General features: G+C 49.9%; 9 protein-coding genes and 1 non-coding gene across 10 annotated transcripts; 8 read left to right on the top strand and 2 right to left on the bottom strand.

Moving 5' to 3' along the window:
* Positions 1–878: 878 nt before the first annotated feature.
* On the top strand, positions 879–959 carry EI90DRAFT_t123. The gene has a single exon. It is a non-coding gene; the product is annotated as a tRNA-Pro (tRNA).
* Positions 960–1127: 168 nt separating this feature from the next.
* EI90DRAFT_3145549 (pyridoxal phosphate-dependent transferase) lies at positions 1128–3208 on the bottom strand (the record flags this gene model as incomplete). Its single annotated transcript, XM_039065304.1, has 13 exons — positions 1128–1242; positions 1321–1411; positions 1478–1705; positions 1765–1811; positions 1870–1922; positions 1980–2066; positions 2145–2232; positions 2297–2320; positions 2383–2534; positions 2598–2737; positions 2768–2911; positions 2990–3032; positions 3092–3208. 13 exons carry the CDS (start codon positions 3206–3208, stop codon positions 1128–1130), a joined length of 1329 nt encoding a protein of 442 aa, XP_038916627.1.
* Positions 3209–3496: 288 nt separating this feature from the next.
* EI90DRAFT_921346 (uncharacterized protein) lies at positions 3497–5431 on the top strand. Its single transcript, XM_039068243.1, has 5 exons — positions 3497–3991; positions 4099–4156; positions 4207–4787; positions 4841–5043; positions 5096–5431. The coding sequence occupies exons 1-5, from the start codon at positions 3628–3630 to the stop codon at positions 5306–5308; spliced, it is 1419 nt and encodes a 472-aa protein (XP_038916626.1). The 5' UTR covers positions 3497–3627; the 3' UTR covers positions 5309–5431.
* Positions 5432–7418: 1987 nt separating this feature from the next.
* On the bottom strand, positions 7419–8166 carry EI90DRAFT_3123144 (uncharacterized protein; the record flags this gene model as incomplete). The annotated part of the gene is made up of 2 exons (XM_039063580.1): positions 7419–7994; positions 8053–8166. 2 exons carry the CDS (start codon positions 8164–8166, stop codon positions 7419–7421), a joined length of 690 nt encoding a protein of 229 aa, XP_038916625.1.
* A 1218-nt stretch (positions 8167–9384) lies between these two features.
* On the top strand, positions 9385–10045 carry EI90DRAFT_3056454 (uncharacterized protein). The gene is made up of 3 exons (XM_039060235.1): positions 9385–9483; positions 9535–9886; positions 9956–10045. The coding sequence occupies exons 1-2, from the start codon at positions 9463–9465 to the stop codon at positions 9712–9714; spliced, it is 201 nt and encodes a 66-aa protein (XP_038916624.1). The 5' UTR covers positions 9385–9462; the 3' UTR covers positions 9715–9886; positions 9956–10045.
* A 146-nt stretch (positions 10046–10191) lies between these two features.
* EI90DRAFT_3289277 (uncharacterized protein) lies at positions 10192–12056 on the top strand. Its single transcript, XM_039067157.1, has 8 exons — positions 10192–10488; positions 10558–10683; positions 11120–11234; positions 11322–11499; positions 11555–11608; positions 11664–11751; positions 11816–11914; positions 11964–12056. The coding sequence occupies exons 1-6, from the start codon at positions 10311–10313 to the stop codon at positions 11712–11714; spliced, it is 702 nt and encodes a 233-aa protein (XP_038916623.1). The 5' UTR covers positions 10192–10310; the 3' UTR covers positions 11715–11751; positions 11816–11914; positions 11964–12056.
* Positions 12057–12513: 457 nt separating this feature from the next.
* On the top strand, positions 12514–13065 carry EI90DRAFT_2919171 (bola-like protein-domain-containing protein; the record flags this gene model as incomplete). The annotated part of the gene is made up of 4 exons (XM_039054693.1): positions 12514–12558; positions 12628–12739; positions 12815–12855; positions 12937–13065. The coding sequence occupies 4 exons, from the start codon at positions 12514–12516 to the stop codon at positions 13063–13065; spliced, it is 327 nt and encodes a 108-aa protein (XP_038916622.1).
* Positions 13066–13774: 709 nt separating this feature from the next.
* EI90DRAFT_920791 (uncharacterized protein) lies at positions 13775–15352 on the top strand. Its single transcript, XM_039068241.1, has 3 exons — positions 13775–14495; positions 14567–14724; positions 14777–15352. Exons 1-3 carry the CDS (start codon positions 14054–14056, stop codon positions 15083–15085), a joined length of 909 nt encoding a protein of 302 aa, XP_038916620.1. The 5' UTR covers positions 13775–14053; the 3' UTR covers positions 15086–15352.
* Positions 15109–15303, top strand: EI90DRAFT_2919227 (uncharacterized protein; the record flags this gene model as incomplete). Its single annotated transcript, XM_039054700.1, has 1 exon — positions 15109–15303. A coding segment is annotated over one exon (195 nt), but the record flags the coding sequence as incomplete, so codon positions are not given.
* On the top strand, positions 15353–16895 carry EI90DRAFT_920241 (uncharacterized protein). Its single transcript, XM_039068240.1, has 4 exons — positions 15353–15688; positions 15790–16172; positions 16260–16715; positions 16799–16895. Exons 1-3 carry the CDS (start codon positions 15620–15622, stop codon positions 16498–16500), a joined length of 693 nt encoding a protein of 230 aa, XP_038916619.1. The 5' UTR covers positions 15353–15619; the 3' UTR covers positions 16501–16715; positions 16799–16895.
* The last annotated feature ends 508 nt before the right edge of the window (positions 16896–17403 follow it).

Raw genomic sequence — 17403 nt, 5'->3', positions numbered from 1 at the left:
TCGCCCAGTGTTGAAATATGCCCCCCGGCCCCGGTCTCTATGTATGATTTTACTTACATTTCAAACAACCAAAATGACCGAAATCTTTCCAGGGATCCATGGAATCATGATCATGCATGTAAATTTACTTTCCATCATTTGAAAAACAGTTTTTTTGTAAGTAATTGATAGGGCTTCTCGAATTGTTTAATCCCCCCTCCACCCCCTCGAGCTCTCTCACCTCCACCGCATAATCATCTCTGCACTAGTATATATCACTAAGGCTAACTAGCCAGCTGCGCATCGCGCCTAAATTAAAGCAAAATGGCTTTCGATTGTCCGTGATTCTTACGGCCCAGCTATAGGCGCGGCCGCCGCTTCCACACAAGGCAGAGGCGTTTTCCTTGATCGAAACCGCTTGTTGCACAAGCAAATGTTGTTGTTGTTTTGCATGCATTGTATTATAGTATATTATGAAATATGATTTCCTCCATGGAGACTGCGCGTGAAGCCGCCGGGAGAAGAGTACTATGTAGGTAGTATCCGCCACAGCTATTTTCGAAAGAAGGGCCTTGTGGCAGTTTCGGTTTCTATCGAGTAGGTGCCTGGCGCTTATGTTGCCAGGGCATGCAAGGCTAAGAAAGTGGCAAGATCATTGGCCACGGATCTGGAAAGGTATCACCTTATTTGGGTGAATCGCCTTGCTTGGGCGCCATGACATGCAGGGGTCCGGCTATTTTAGGCTTCTTCTATAAAAATTTTTTTTTTTTTTTTTTAATACATTGTTTTTTTTAGAAAAAAAAAAAAAAAAAAAAAAAAAGTTTTATAAAGAAAGACTTCACCAAAAAATTGAAACTAGTATACCTTTATAAAACGGCTACCACCTCCCGCTCATTGTCGGCCTCGTGGTCTAGCGGTATGATTCACCCTTAGGGCTCTCCTAGTGGGTGAGGCCCCGGGTTCGATTCCCGGCGAGGCCCCACGTTTTTGGCTGGCCTGGGCCAATTCCTCCTTTTAGCCTTTCTGCTTCTTTTGCCAGATGGTTCCATGACATAGCTTCCATGTTGGATATGAATTACAACAAGCACTAACGCGTTCTGTCCTAGTATTTATTCTATTGGAGGAACACACAGCCAGACCCAATTGATCTATTTCTTAATATAAGGCTTAAGGGCAAGTAGACGCTCTCCAGCAGCACGAATGGTGTCGATATCCTTACAAAATGCGAAACGGGAAAACTGTTCGCCGATGGGGATATGCTTGCTATATAAGGTGATGAAAATGATCGATCAACTTTGTGCCGCGCAGAGATCGAGCGAACGAGAGCAACACAATACTTACGGAGAGTAGAAATCAGATGGAGGAATACAAACGACCCCAGCGGTTTGGACGATGAACCATGATACAATCCAGTCACGAGGACGCCCTTGATCTGGCGTTCCACGCGTTAATAACCACATTGCACACATCGTGATTTTGAATCCCAAAGATGAAAAACTCACAATGTCAGGAATGACAAAGTCATCTGGAATCTGAATGCTCGAGTTGTCCACGAGCACAAAGTAAGATCCATCAGGCATCGTATAAGGTAGGCCAACTTTGTCAAGTGCGGCAGTGAAGACTTTGCGGCGTTCTAAATATTCAGCAGTTTGCTGCTCGAAGAACTTGTGCTCAGGGGCTTTTTCCAAGCCCACAGCGACGGCCTCTTGAAGTGGTGAGTTGGTGCCTAACGTGAAATATAATGGTTAGCGCTCGTTACGGCGCTACTACTAAATCAGGTCGTACAGAAGACGATTCGAGTTGTGGCGGCTAGAGTTGGTTGAACAAGGTGTCTGAAACAAGGATGATGTTAAAGCGCACAAGATTGGAATTGATGAGAGTGGCACGAACTGAGGTCCAATGGCCCAACCGACACGCCAACCAGTGGCGCTGAACGACTTGCCCTACACAGGAATGGAACGTCAGAGGATATTTTAGAGAAATTCGAACTTGAACGTTACAGCGGAGCCGATGGTAATTGTCCTTTCCCATAGGTTACCGAGGGCAGCGATCCTAATATGTTCCTTGTTGAAGACAAGAGCATCATACTGGATGATGATGGGCATCCTTGTTTTCAGCCTTCTGACCCATAATATGTCCGCAATACAATTACTTCATAAACTCACCACTTCATCGGCCAAAATAATGAGATTGAATTCTTCGGCTATTTTGCCAATTTTAAGGAGCTCTTCGGTGTCGAACACTTTTCCGATGCTGTGACAAATAAAATTAGTCTTTCCAAGGGCCGAGGTTTGTTGAAAATGAATGAGATGGTTACGGGTTATGAGGCGTATTAACAAAGCTGATGACCAAGAAAGTTGGAATTAGTTACTGTTTAGATGTCCTCGTTAGAAAGCAGCGCACATAGCCTTCGTCTTTGGGGTTATAGCTGCTCGGACCTCATCAAAATCAATCTTCCATTCAGAGGCTTTAACCGAGGTGTGTTTAGAGTGCGCTGGGGGGTGAAGAGGGACGTAGACAGGAACCCCGCCGTTGAAAGTAGTGTTGCAAATATACTATAGTGGACAAGACATTCAAATTGATGATGTGTCGCTGGGTTTCTAACACGCGCATCATACCTGATCAAAAAATGGCTCAAAGAGAATGACTTCATCTCCATCCCGTAAGAAAGCAAGCTCGAAGGCGTAAATCCCCTCATTTGCACCAGATGTAACGACTATTTCCGTGTCAGGATTGATGGTGCGTTTGAAGCTCGGTGCTGATCCGGAACGGTGACTCCTAATTTCACAAGATAGCCCGAATGAAATGGATATCCACTCACAATAATGCTTAGAGATAGCCTGACGAAGACGGATACGGCCCTTTGGAATGCTATAGTGGTTGGTTTCGATAGCCTCGATGGATTTCTTGGCGGCTTCTTGGATGTACTCCGCTAATTAAACAGAAAAGACAGACGTGAAGCATGAGTGGCGGATAAGATTATTCGGTTCAAAATCTCGGCACAACGTACGGGGGGCCCAGTTCATGAACCCTTGTCCCAAGTTAATCGAATCCTGGCGATAAAAGTCACTACGCCAGCGAGAGGCAATTGGTGCGCAAGACTAAAACTTGCCTCTGGGACGTAACCGCTCGCAGGAGAAAAGACTGTCCAAACATCCTGTTTATGAACCTCGTCTTTAACCTTATCAGACAACGCAAAAGCCCTGGGAGGTGATGATGCTGGTGCCATTGTTCTAATGCTGAAAAGGACCGAGAATGACGAAGGAGGGAGGCAGTAGAAATCCGGGTTGGATGTGCGATATTTATGATACCGAGGCGTGAGACCATGCACACGCAAATAGATGTTAACGAGTTAAGCGCAAGCAATCCTATATGAGATATGGAAAACCAGGTCACACTCTACTCTAAATGAGTTAGCGAACGACGTCTAGGCAGTGTAAATAACACAGTGTGAATGGAGAAGGACTAACCTGAGTCTCGAGCGTACCCGCTTAGAGAACTATGGAGAGAAGAAATGCGACACATCAGATCAGATAGTATGGAGGATTCCGGTATCCTGATCCTTGTGAATGAAGAACAATCTTCCCTACCTAATAAGTCATAGACGCGCTATTCTCCACCACAGTCAAAATTCAACCCAATGGGAGAATGGAAGGATCTTCACAAGCTGTCGGAGTTGTGAGCCAACGATGCAATCACACGCTTTTGATCGAATTTCTTACTATTTCATATCCGACGATTCATCACATTCGGAGTTGGCCGAATTTATTTGTCTATTTCGTCGCCCCTCGGTCCCTGGCAGTGATGCAGACGCCCCGTAAAAGAGCTACGCAGACGCCTTCTCCTCCCAGCATAAAGAGGACGGGCTCCGGCTTATTGGAGACGAGATTTGATGCAGATGTGCAATCGTCGGTGTGGCATTCGCTCACGGGATTTGAAGGTGGCAAAGATGCGAAAGAAATGCCCCGCTCGTACAAAGGGCTTGTCGACACATGTTTTGAGGAAGGGCATTGTACGTACATTTGTCTTGTCCTCTGTTGTGCGTCATTGCCGCGTTGGACGCGTCGAGTCGCGTGCCAGAAACACATTGGGCTGATTCGGCTTCATTTGTGCCATTAGATGAATCCGGCATACAACTTTTGGATAGACTAAGATCTCCCAGATATATCCCAACCATGTGCGTCCGGTTGCTAATACTCTGATCATTGAAATAACTTTATGCCTTAGATCCCATGTCCGCCAATTGATTTATATGGCACTCTATCCTCCGCCGCCGCCACCATCACCAGTAACTGGGCAGAACGCTTATGAATCCCCTCGGAAAGCTCATGCCAAGCGTCAGCGTCGCTTCCTTGTTCCTTCCGCCGACGCTTCCGTTGGTGCTACCGCTCTCTTAACAGCATTCATGCATACAAATCACCCATATTCTGTCTTCCGTGCCATCCCGTCTTATGGTACGCCAAGTACTGGGAAGAAAGGTATCAAGTTTAAGGACGTAGCCGACAATGATGAAACTATCAACCGTGAAATGGAAGACTCGCCCATTGGGAGGGATGCAAGGGCACTGGGTCAGGTAAAAGATTGCTGGGGTCTTTTAGAGCCCGGGCTGGTCAAGAGCAAGGACCGAAGGGAAGCCGAAGAGAGTGGTAGTGACGGAGACCGTGAAAGTGATGAACTGACTTTAGGGAATAACTCAAAAGTTGCTGCGCGGGTTGTCGGAAAGCATTCGTGGGGAATGCTGGAGGTGCTCATTGAAGGTTTCGAAGAAGACGAGCGGTGGTCCAAGGAGACCAAGGATGGAACACCTGGTTTGGCCTTGTTCTTATGACCCAATTTTTCTTGAACTGACTCCTGCTTACAGATGTAGCGTCTCAAATACTCCTAACGCAGGTCCCTCATGCACAGCGTGGGCAACCGTGGAATGTGGAACGGCCCATCAACGTTATCTTTGCTTCGCTCTCGCCTTCCTCTTCCACACTGACTCAGTTGGGATCACCAAAGGCAAATCAAGGAATCTCTATCGATCCTTATCGCGCACAACTCGGAATCCGGCTGCTCAAACTAGTAAGCAATATCACCTCGACGAGGACCATCCTTGAGAATTCTATCTTTTCAGTTGATTAATGCCGCACTTGCAACACCAAGCATCAATCCCTCATCCTACTTCGCTTTTCACTTGCTCACATTCAAAAGACGTCGTTTCCTCCCGAAAGTTTACAATTACTCCTTGACAATCTTCTGCAAGGGGATTTATACCTCCACTTTGTCATCGCACTTCTCGGGCAGTTCCTCGGAAGAGAGGTTGAAGGAAATGCCAACGAAACTTTAGGTACGCGACGATGGAGACCTGCCCCTTCTCGGCCAAGAGCATCCCAGGTACCAAGTCCATCTCGGGCCTCTACCTCTGCGAGATCCTCTCTCAGGACAAGCCCATCATCTAGCCCCAATCTACCATTCACACTACCATCCCTTCATACCTTCCTTCTTCATTTATCCTCGTTGATCTCTGTCCCTTCTGCGGCGAGGATACCCGCTGTCGACATCGTAGACATCAAGAAAGCTATTATTGCAAAGATGTATATCCTCTTCGCCTTCGACCGCATTTGTGCTGCGCCCGCGCTGCTTGGTGGAGGCTTGAGTGCCGAGGAGAAGGCGCAGGAGTGGAGGGCAGCGTTGCATCAGGGGGTAGTGCTACAATCATTGAAGTCATGCTTTGAACCTCATACTCAGAAGCTTAAAAGGTTGGGTACGCAGATTCCTGCCCTTATTGACAGCCTGTACGATCTTGTTGGAGATATGGCTCATGGTGCAGATGCAAGTAGACCAGATGCCGAGATGGTTGTGGGCTAAAGTTAGTTTCTTGCTCTCGAGTGATATGGATGCATGAGTAGGATAATTTATTGTTATGTCAATGGTCTTGTGGGAATACATGCAGTTAGTAGTTTTGACAAACATGCCAGCACCTCTAGTAGCACGTATCGACACCTGAGACAGCGCATTAATGCTAAGTCCCTTAGAAGCAAAGAGACCAAACACTTGTTGGCGTCTCCATGCATCTCGGCGTCAGCTACGTCAGCGCCAAGGGACGAGGCCAATGATATGCTATTCCAGGTCATAAGGTAAGTTTGCAGAGTTGCAAGACAAATGTGTTCATGGAGGGCGGACATTACTCGCGGTCGAGGCGTGGTCATGAAGTTTACCACTGCAAATGCAGAGTCTCGGACCCGTTGCTCAGTATGTGGAGCTATTCATAGCTCTCTGAGGGCTGATGAAAGCCCAGTAAACATTGAAGGGGGCTCGAGATGAAGTCGGGCCGCCCGGCGACTCCGTACGAACACTCAGGATACGTCATACTATCGGCCCAAACCTCACGGGTGCTATGGACTCTGTATGATTCGCGGTCCAAGTAGCGAAGGGAGTTCGTGGCGCCACCCCGCGTCATTTTGAATCCGCAAAGCGACTCGGAGGAGCAACTCACACCGATGTAGAGGAGCGGGCATCAGCAGAGTTGTTGATGGCTGTACGCCCCAAGCGAAGGATGTGTGTGTGCTGAGACAGAGGCGTACATATCACACCAGCCTTCCCCCATACCGCTTACCTCAAACAATCTGTAGACAGCTGCCGGTGCCCTGAGGGAGAAATCATCTTAATGTGCCTACTTTCTAGACACTTATTCCACCAATATCGTCCTGTCAAGCCAGACTCGCGGCACCGATGAGCTACGCATCATGCCAGCGACCTATCTCAACCGCACGATCACGGTTAGGGGCGGTGAAAGTCCAAGTGTACATGCCAGGCAGGCGCCTAACCTTCAGCACTGGGCAATCATGAGCTCAGCTCGGCCCCTGCTCTTGTATATGAGAAAAAATATGTACTTACGGGGGTGGCGGATATAGCTCCTAACGGGTCGGTTTGAACTGCCAGCAACAAAATCACTGGTTCCAATTCAAGCATTTTATTGTACCTCCAAGCCGCAGTTTTATTGGTTAAGCCGTTGAAAACCATGCTCCGTGGTTCGGTTTCTAACCAAAACCGAACCGCTAGGAGCGCTAGTGGCAGAGTTGGCGTTGTTAGCTCCGCTTGCAATCTTGAATGGAGATTCGAACAACATCGTTCCCCTTTTCACCCTTGCTGTTCGGACGCCAACCATGGATATTCTGTGGAGCGGAGGGCATGAACACCGAATCCGTGGAAATAAGGAACGGAAATGAAATTTACATAGATCTGCAGTAGGATACCATCAGTGACAAAGAGGCACATACGATGTTTCTAAGACAGAAGCCATTGACGATAGCAACATTCTTGTTAATCGAGGGCGGGGAGGAGTGTGAGACAGGGGCGGATAGATATTGTTCCCCTGAGTCGTATGGGTGGCGGCGGAGGTTTCATGCCATTCGGATGGACGCATCACAAACTTGTGGCGGTGGAGTGCGGGAGAACTAACCGATGCCGTGGAATTCGGTGGATCGGTGACCGTTGCCCGCCAGGTCGTAGTAAGATGTAGGTTGCGACATGGAACCGCCTTGTGCTTGAGGATGCATCTGAATACACCAAATTCGCGCCGCGCCACCTACACTCGCATAAGCCACGTAGTCGATGGTGTTCACAACTTCTCCTGAGAGGGCATCGATGTGAGCAAGGCACCAATGGTCGTCGTTCTGCACCTGCAAAGCGCCCGTAGGAGGGACGCCCACTTTACCGTGGTCTAAGGCTGCTTGTGTCGGCTTCCCAACCCAAGGATACTTGATTCTGGTGACCGAGGCTCCAGGAGACGTCCAGTTGAAAACGTGGTAGATGGCGACCGCACGCGGCGAGTCGAACACGTTTTCCCTTCTCATGCCTTTCTCCGCATCTTCTTTAACCATGTTACTCTTTCCTATGCATCTACGGTGCCGTGGTCTCCGCCTTTCTTTCTCGACGAGCATAACACCCGAATAATCGTCGTACCCCAAGCTGTCTAGAGCGGGTAGTAATGGCTCAACATCAACTATCATAGGCACTCGCCCCAATAACCACTCATTTTAAATGTCGGGTGAGGGCTATAATCCTGGGCGATTGCGTACTGGCACAAACATTACGCCTATGCTGCTTCGAGAAGGACTTGGGAGCTTTGATGCCGGCATCTTTGGCAGACGATACTGGGTACGGGAGTACGGATGGGATAGATGACATTCGGAGAGCTGGCATGGAAGTCATGAATTGGGTCTTGCTCTGATTTGTGCAGTGTAATCCATTGGACACTCCGTCATGCACCCACAGATACGGAGTACAAAATGAACACACACACACCTGCAAAGCACATCTCGGTAAGATTCTGTTCAGCGATTCCGATAGCCGCTTTCGATGCTATCTCTGGAATTGAAGATGCAACCCTCTCTGAACAGTTAAGGTGCCGCACACTAAGTGACACTGTTTCACGTACTAGGTTTGACGAAGGCGGGCGATCAGCGGGGTCTTGTTGTTCTTCAACGCCATGTTGGCAACAGCGTTGATTCTATCTGGGGAAATGCACACCTTGAGGCTACTCACTCATTGTTGCTTTGCAGACATGAGAAGCTGCATCGCCATCGAAGGAGATAGGTATGTCATGGTATCCTTCAAGATGCGAGCTTATACGCAAGGAATGCAATAGCGATATCCTCGGAGCTAGCTGGTTCGCCATGCTTCGAAAGCGGGCGGTCGGCCCATCTTCGACCGTGTGGATGAGTATGCCAGCAAGTTGAATCATTGGCAAACACTTGGCTGAACAATAGACAGGTTAAGCCTTGACTATTTCACCGTGCTCAAGCCTCGAATACGGTGAGTCCAATGGGGATGGCTCGGGGATGACCAAAAACCGATGCTGCAGGAGCAGCAAGGTCACTGAACTGAGAGAAGCCAATGTTGACACGCCTAGGGGAAGCAGATAGGACAACCGCTACAGAAATTGCAAATCTTGTGCTCGTCGAGACCATAACGCGCGGCTAGAATCCCCTTCAAAAGCAAGGCGGTGCCCGAGGGGTGGATACGATAGGTGGAAATGCTCTTGACTCACGGGATATTCATGTGGCCACCTGTCGGCGATAGAGGGACTCGCGCAACAAAGGTAAGCACGCTGCGGAAGCCTGGGAGGAGCTCTCAGTCAGGATGCATGTTGGTGAGAGACCTTACTCATAGCGTGGCCTTTGGACAGAAACGAAGAAATCTCAGGCCTCGTGACGAATGAACCCCAGCAGAACCCAGAGAAGTTGAACTGGCGAGACAATTTGACATGTGTGGTTTGTGCGTGAAACATTCACACTAATGAGCGAAGCGTCAAAAATGTGAACTTTGAGGCCCACGTCACTAGGTTCAACAACGCATGTAAATCGAACCGAACGCTAACCGCTGGATCCTCTTCCGCCGCTAATTAGCCAAGAGCGGAGGGTGGTGGCCCGGTCATTCCGTACTCGGTACGCCCGGCAATTATGCGGGGACGCCAAACAGCAGACTCCGAGCCCGCAAATGGATATTACGGTGGGAAGACTAAGGCGATCATCAGCATCCATTTCTGATATGGCACTATGAATGAACCACTTGAAACGCCAGCGCGAAGCTTTTGAAATTGGGGGAAAATGGGGTGACCTCGTTCCCGCCAAATCCAACCCCAGTGAAAGACAACGGAAATCAATTATTTCCCCAGGGGCTTTGCTCACACAACAGTTAAAGAATGGAATACTCACAGGAGTTCCCATTACACATGCGGCCTACCGATGACGCTGCTTAACGCAAAACGGCCGCGCGGCAAACGGAGCGAGCGCTCGAGAACAGTGCAAGAATCCATGGGATTTTGAAAAAGCACGTAACGAAGAGCTAGCTAGCGAAGGTCCGTGGGTCGCGTCAAAAGGTTCCCGGCGGGCGCTGGAAGACGGAAAGGAAGTCACAGAAGCTTTGGACGCGAAGTTCATGTATTATTATTTAACGGTGTCATGAAGAGCACCTTGAGCGAATTCCTTACTTCGGACGCCTCAAACTTTACGAAAGAAAACCCTCTTTGTGCAGCTGATCTCAGATGGAAGCAGAACCTGCAAAACAGCATGTGTATACTCTGGTTGATATTCGTTTATGTGTCAGTTGGTCATCAATACACATTTGGCATAGCCTGCTTACATCGATCGGAAGAGCATAAGCCAGAAGGGGCAGCATAACACCGTTTAGACAGATAGGGGCAGTGATCGGCCGAGTTAGGGGTTGGGAGGACTGAGTTCATCCTTTCGGCTACTATAATAGCCAGTGGCCCGTGGTTGTCTCTGTTAAGTTCACGGTCGCCGGAACGGGTGTAGAAAGGGTCCTGCAGCGAGACCAGCGACAGTATGCAACTTGAGCAGTGCGTCAAGAAGCATTGCAAAGCCGATAAACAAGGCATCGACAAGCATCGACTTAGCAGCATGGATATGATTCCCATATTCCATGATATTCAAAGGCGTGAAAAGCATGTGTTATTGCACAAGCGTGCAGTCATTGAGAGACCAAGGGGCGGGAATGAAGGCTGTGTGCAGACGTTACGCAATCAAAAGCTAATGTCCGGGTGGAACTTGTGAAATTTGAGCATGACTTTAGTTGCACAGCAAGCCGAGCTCGATAAGCTGGGGATCTGCACTGTGACAGCCACAGAGGTGCTGACTGTCAAGCCCCGAAAGGATCTCAATCGTACATGGAATGAAAACATGACAGCCAAACACGTGAGTAAGTATCCCGGGCGCACCGGAAGGGCCATGTTGATGCTGACATGAGGATCCCCTGTTCACGGCGTGCCCATTCGGGTCCAAGAATATAGGGTCATTACGTATGAAAAGTCTGGTTTAGGAGTTGGAATAGGGACCTCTAGCTTCGATGGATTGCATGTTCCATTCTCCTAACAAGCGCCCTTCACGATACGCCACTTGCATCATGGCTGAAAAGAATAAGCGGATCACGAGAGAACCGATATCTTTCACGGCTTGCACGTGCGCTCCAAGATATAAGGAGTGCGTTCGAAAATAAGTAAGGAGGAGGGTAAAAAAAGTATGGAGGAGGTCTGATTTGAACAGACGCAGACAATTTGTGATTTTTTCAACAATTGAAAGTACCTAGCTACTCCCCCACGTCACCGACTATGATGCAGTGAAACTATGTTGACGAGAACATGGCAACCACGAGCGTGGGAAAAAGGCGGAAACACGATCGACTACTCCCCGCCAACGCAGCCATGGTGAAGGATCCCGGACAATTGTGCACCTTTCACAGCGAACAATTGTGTGCGTCTGGCTGTTCGAGCGTTAAAGAGCTCGGCTTCCTGGGCCTGTTGGCCGCATCAGTTTGCGTCATTCCAATCGCTTCCGCAGTACTGACCAGGAAAAACTATTGGCGCTTTCGAGAGCGTTGAGCGCTGTTCACAGCTCGGGGACTCTCACCGATCGCACGCATCTAGGGGCCTATGCGGCATTCTCAAAGCGCAAGCGGGATTTAGTTGTTAAGAATACCCTGTTTCATGAGTCTGGGTGGAAAATAAGGCCTGATCAGGTACATTGAGCACATGAAACGTGACGCTTGTGAATGTTGTCCCAGCCACCAGTAGGTCAGAGTGCACGCCGATTCTTTCCTGACGGAGAAGCTGCCACTTCTCCTTAGCGTGAGTTGACCTCGCAGATTTGAAGCAGGGATCTAATGGCGTTACCGATCCATAGGGAAAATTGCTTGTACGTTTTTCTGAAGAAGCCAACGGGCTTCGACGATGAATTGATGCACCAACAAAGTGAACCACAGAACGACAAGGTTTGTTATTGACTCGCTGCGTATTCCCCACTTATGCTTTCACAACAGTGATGTCTGACACCAGCCAAGTTTCCAGTATTGGAAACCATCATGGGAACAACACAGGAATATCTTCGAATGGGGGATGGGAACAGCTCCTTTTCCTGTATTAGCAATTGCCATGGTGAGCCGCCGCCCAATCACATCTTGTGCATTCGCATACGCATATACAGCCACTGGTGCTTGAGAGTGCCATTTATGCACAACAGGCTGTGAGATCCCATAGGAGCCTATTGGCGATGAATTACGCCACTGTTGTCGCCTAATTGCAAAAATGAGCGTTTGAGATCCAGACTTCTCGGTATGACTTCGAAGAATGGGGATGAAGATGACTCCCCGAGAATTTCGAATGCCCACCACACCGCCTCCCTCCTCAGGGGTTCGTCATGCTGCTGTTTCTCTCAGAGTATCGAGCGAAACGAAGTTGGAACAAAGAAGTTGTCACCAAGCCAACAAGATGACAGGTCTGCTGGCCTGGAGAATAAGCCAGGACTAAGCCAAAGGGCGCCGATTCTTGATGCTCGGGGATAGTTCCGTCGCCAAGCGACAATGTCGGCCTGGACTCCGTCCCCTGACAGGCGAGACTGTTAGTGTCAGAGCGTCAAAACTAAGTTGGGCGCTTGTTTCCACTATCACCTGACTTGAATCTTCATGTTGCGCGCTTCGTTTCGCGCTACCTTCTCTCTAACGCACCACCTCCGAGGCTTTGACTTGCAGCAATCTATGGCCATTAGCTCGAGACCAGTCGAAGCGAGCATCCGTGCTAAGGTCAGGCGCCGCCCGTTCGTTTCACACCACAGTTGAAACTGACTAAAGGGCTACGCTGCGGCGCCATAGCTAGAAAAGCTCCTGGCGCCCTCTTCTCTCTTGATCGTCAATGAGTCGACACAGCACGCTCATCATGCCGCCATGAAGAATCGGGCGCCCTCAGACATCGAACCAGAAACACGTTCGTACTGCCACTTGATCCCCAGCTACGACTGGATCGGAAAGCTGAATCATCGATCGCTTTTACTGATTGCAGATTTTGCCTTACAAGTCATTTCCGATACGTTTTCAGGCAAGGTACTTCTTGTGAACCCGTTCGGCTTCTTTCCGCCTCTGACAATCAAATTGATCTCACGGTTGCATGCTGTGCGGTGTTAGACAACGGTGCAGAGGCATCGCCTAATATATGAGGCGCTGGGAGAGGAGTTCAAAGCTGGATTACATGCACTTTCATTAACGACAAAGACTCCCAGTGAGATGGACAGACAAAAAGCACAAACTTCATAGGCGCCAGCCCAAGGTAGGTTACCAGGCTTTCGTAGCCAGGAGAGCACTGCCGGACAGGGATGGCCACTAGAAATGAACAAGGGGCTTTTTATATTGAGGCGTCAGTTGTGGTGATTCATTTAATCCCTTGGCCGCCAGGCATTCCCCAATATGGATATCTGGGATAAATCATCAGAGCGCGATACCGAGCGTTAAGTGGATATGACGAGAACGGCGAGGCTGTTATCAGCCGCGCGTCCGAGACTTTGGAGGGATGAACGTGCTAGACCGCGTCCGAGTTACAGAGAAGTGACTGGTTATGGGAGACAGTTGTTAGGAATGCCAATGAACGCGCGGTTGAGTAGTGAAAACACTTCGTCCTTGTGAATAAAAGGGCACTGTTGTCAACACCATCACAGCTTCCCTCGAGACCGACGGCTTGTTGCTGAAAGGTCCGATTGCCTTTTGCAGCGGAATGGTTGATATGTATTGTGCTCGGGTTTAAAGTCGTAAGTCCGTCGCCACTTCATCATTTCCCCCCCCCCCAAAACAGCCTGACTGAGCCTGCGTTGTCGAGCGACTCTGTGGGACGTTTAGCATTGCTGAGTCGTCGCCGAAAGCCCAGGGTTTTTTCCACATTGTCTGTTGTTTGACTCTGGCAATTTCTCTTCTCCACATCTCCCTCGAGTCATCCGACCGCCTGAACTCACCGCCTCCGTCCAGCATCTCTTGACTTGATACCTCTGAATTTCCCATGATTTTCTTCGCAAATATCAGTATAACCTTGAAGGAATCCGCCACCAGGTTCTGAATTCCGTGCTTGCATCGATCGTTGGATTCCCACCGTGTTTTCACAGTGACGACTCCTGTCAGCCTCCAGCCTCGTCTAGTCTAGTCTAGTCTCGTCTCGTCTCGTCTAGCCTAGTCTCGTCTCGTCCAGTCTAGTCCAGTCTAGTCCAGCCTAGTCTACATTTTCTTTTCTCGTCCAACGCTATACTTTACTCCCAACATGATCAACCCCCCTTCCAAATCTCGGACTCCTTCTGCCCTTAAAATCGTCACCCACAGGGCATCCCTAAAGTGGCACCCATATACCAGCGATCGAGGATCTTCGTGGAATAAGCTTTCGTCGGGAATTCACAGTTTCAATTCATTGCTGCCCAATGGGGCCTCATCCTCTTTTTCTTCAAACCCGTCTCAACGCGCTCTGCCTCGGGGGCGGGGAAAGGGTCGGGGCCGGCATAAGAAGAGCATTCAAGGGATTTCCTCTCCGAATCCATCGACGTCACCTGTACATTTTCCTGTCAACGATTGCAAAGAGACACCGAGCCCACGACCACAAACGCTTTTGGATCCAGCCTCGGATGACGACAATTCTCAGCAAGAATATATTCCTCGTGCGAAGCTCACATTAGCCTGCGCAAACGAGCCCTACGCTAAGGACCTTGTCGGTGCGTTCAGCGTTGTTCACGCTGTTACTATAATAGGCCATTTTGGGTTTGTTGACTCGTTCCCATTCTAGCCCAGTGTGTGGCGATGATTCAGGAGATCTATTTGCTTCCGCCGGATCCCCCGCTTCCGCCCGGTGTTTATCTTCCTGGTCATACGCCGCCACTTTCGCCTATTCACCCACAGCCACAACAACATCCATTAGCCGCCCAACCTCATGGACAGGCACTGGTGAATCAACTTCTGACCCCCCCCGTCGGTTCAATCTCAGGTTCGCCTACAGATAGCAGCGAGGAGGATGATAGCGGTGAAGATGACTCAGAAGAAAATGACAGTAATTCAACCCCACCCCATCCCTATCCAGGCACGCTACAACAACCGGTTCATCCCCACCCCCCTATTACCCTCACCCCGGCACAGCAAGCTGCCACATTTGCTCAGAACTTGTTGTACTTCGTCCATGAAGTGCTTCGCAGGTCCCGCACTCCCTGCACTACGCTGGAAGTCGCAATGTGTTATATTGGCGCGGTTCGTCTGGCAGTCCGCACGTTATTGGCCGAAAGAGAAGAGCTGCAACGTCATCTCCGACTGAATAACCAGCCGTTTCAACCTGAAATGCGTCGAATTATTTTCTCCCCACTCCACGATGCTCGTCGCACCTTCCTTGCCTCCCTAGTACTGGCGAGTAAGTTTCAACAAGATCGAGCATACTCAAACAAAGCCTGGGCCAAGCTTTCTGGGCTGCCAGCGCAAGAAGTCACACGTTGTGAAAATGCCCTCGGCAACGCGCTTCAATGGAGGCTGTGGGTTGGCCGCGATATTCGCGTCGCCGCAACCGACCTCCATCCGATCCCCACTTTACCTTTGAACCTAGGTCCTGTTTTGGGAGTGCCTGGCATTGTATCGAGCGGGCGCTGTCTTAGCCCTCCCACGTGCAACATATCTGCGGATATGCTCGAAATGGAGTTGTTTCAAGAGGAGCTTCTGGCGGGAGGCGTCCACAGTGCACACGGTCCTAACGGGATACCCGGAGAGACTGACGTGATTGCCGCACGTTTCATTGCTGTCGCCCAAGCCGAGGAGACATCCCTTCGTCTCGGGAAAGTTGGCCATTCCATGCGGAGGCATGCTACAGAGCCTGGCCCCGAGGCCTTTGCCGGTCGTATTGCAAAGTCACTTTCTGTCGGAGATCTGGGTAGGTACGGTGTTGGTGATTGCACCTGGCATCTTGGTGGTGAATGCGGTGCCGGCGCACTTGAGTTCGAATCATTCTCACCCGATCCTTCTTTCAATGAGTGGCTCGTGGATGATCTCTATGGCAGCTCCCCTCCAGCAATGACAGCGGCTGAACTCCGGGGGAATGTCTTGTTGTACGAAACTGAGTCTGAGTTCGGGATGAGTGATGGTCGATCGTCGTCTTGCACTTCTAGTCAGGGGGATTCGATTTTCAGTGATGGTACTGCAGCGTCAACGCCTGCTTCCACTCCGACACAATCGATTTGTGATCCGACATGCCTTAGTAAGGACTATATCCCATCACCCGCTGCGCCTCGGCTTTTGGAGCCTGTACTACCAACGTCCAGTGTTGTTGGAGCGTTTCGCGTCCCTCGCACACCCTTACCGCGTATGGTGATTCCTGCATCCGCCGATGCCGTCGGATGGTTTCCGCCACCGCATCTGTGAGTGTGGCCAAAACCATTTCAACCTCACGTTTTATCTTTATTCATAATTTATTCTTTCTTTCTGCATTGCCCTCTTGTGCGCAGCGTCCACAAAATGTCGGTTTACACACCCCCAACCGAGTATCGTCTCCTTCCGCAGGTAACCCCACCCGTGACCTTAGCAAAGCCAGTGCAGTCTTTTGCAGGATCATCATTGTCGTCGTCGATATCGTCTCACAGTGCCCATGTAAACACTCCAGGAGACTCGTCAGAGTCGCAATTGACACCTGGACCTGCCCTCCATGATTTCCCATCATCTACGGGGTATGCGGTGATGGTAGGTTAGGACAGAACCACAGCCATCCTGGCTATGGTTTGAGTCGAGATCGTGATCACGATCCCTCGGTGAGACCGAGACGACTCAACTACAATCGCCAAGGCGCAGCACGCCAAGGGACGCTGTCCTTCGGTGTGAAGTCCTGTCAAGGATGGTGTGGATGACAGGTAGGTCAAGTGTTGTACATATCACTCCGGAGGCACATATTGTTCGAAAATGCCAGCGTGGGTGAACGGGCCACCTCGTCGCTGTATTTATTGAACTTCATCGTTGAACGCTTTCGCCTCTTCATACTCTGTACTTCTAGCACGCACGCATTGTCCGTATACTATGTCTTTGCTCTCGAGTTGCCTTTTGCCCTTCACGCCATCGCGAGCTCGTCATTTCGATGACTTGGCTTATCGGAGTTAAGGGATAGCTAGAGTGCGAGGTTTGAACAATCCTGACTCGTCGAGATGTTGTGTGTATATGGGACACACGAGGACATTGGTGTGAGTCACAATGTTGTTGAAGTGTTTTGGGGTGCTTCTGTTACGTTCATTAGATGCTGCATATTCTGATTCACGCTTAGTGGCGGGCTCAGCCCGTTGCGCTTGAATGGGTAGTCAGAACCGGGCCAACTCCGCTGCCTGGGTAGCGTGGTAGAACACTGCGTTTAGTCACTCTAGCTTTCACCACATACAAAGGAATCTGTGCTAACTCGAACGACACAGCCCCCTCATGAGGCACAATATATTCGGCCAACTCCGCACAACAGTTGCTGATCAGCATGAATCACTGGCGCGCGCGCAGAGCCTCCGGAGTTCAGCGTTCGGAGTTTGAAAGACTACATATTTTCATTTCAAACCAGACGCGCGGGTTCCCCATGAAAAGCAACAAATACCGTGCGAATCTCGATAACATCCATGCACG

This window comes from Cantharellus anzutake, assembly GCF_015039405.1.
Source record: "Cantharellus anzutake strain C23 chromosome Unknown EI90scaffold_21, whole genome shotgun sequence".
Lineage (NCBI taxonomy): Eukaryota > Fungi > Basidiomycota > Agaricomycetes > Cantharellales > Hydnaceae > Cantharellus > Cantharellus anzutake.
This window is presented reverse-complemented; position numbering and strand designations above follow the sequence as displayed.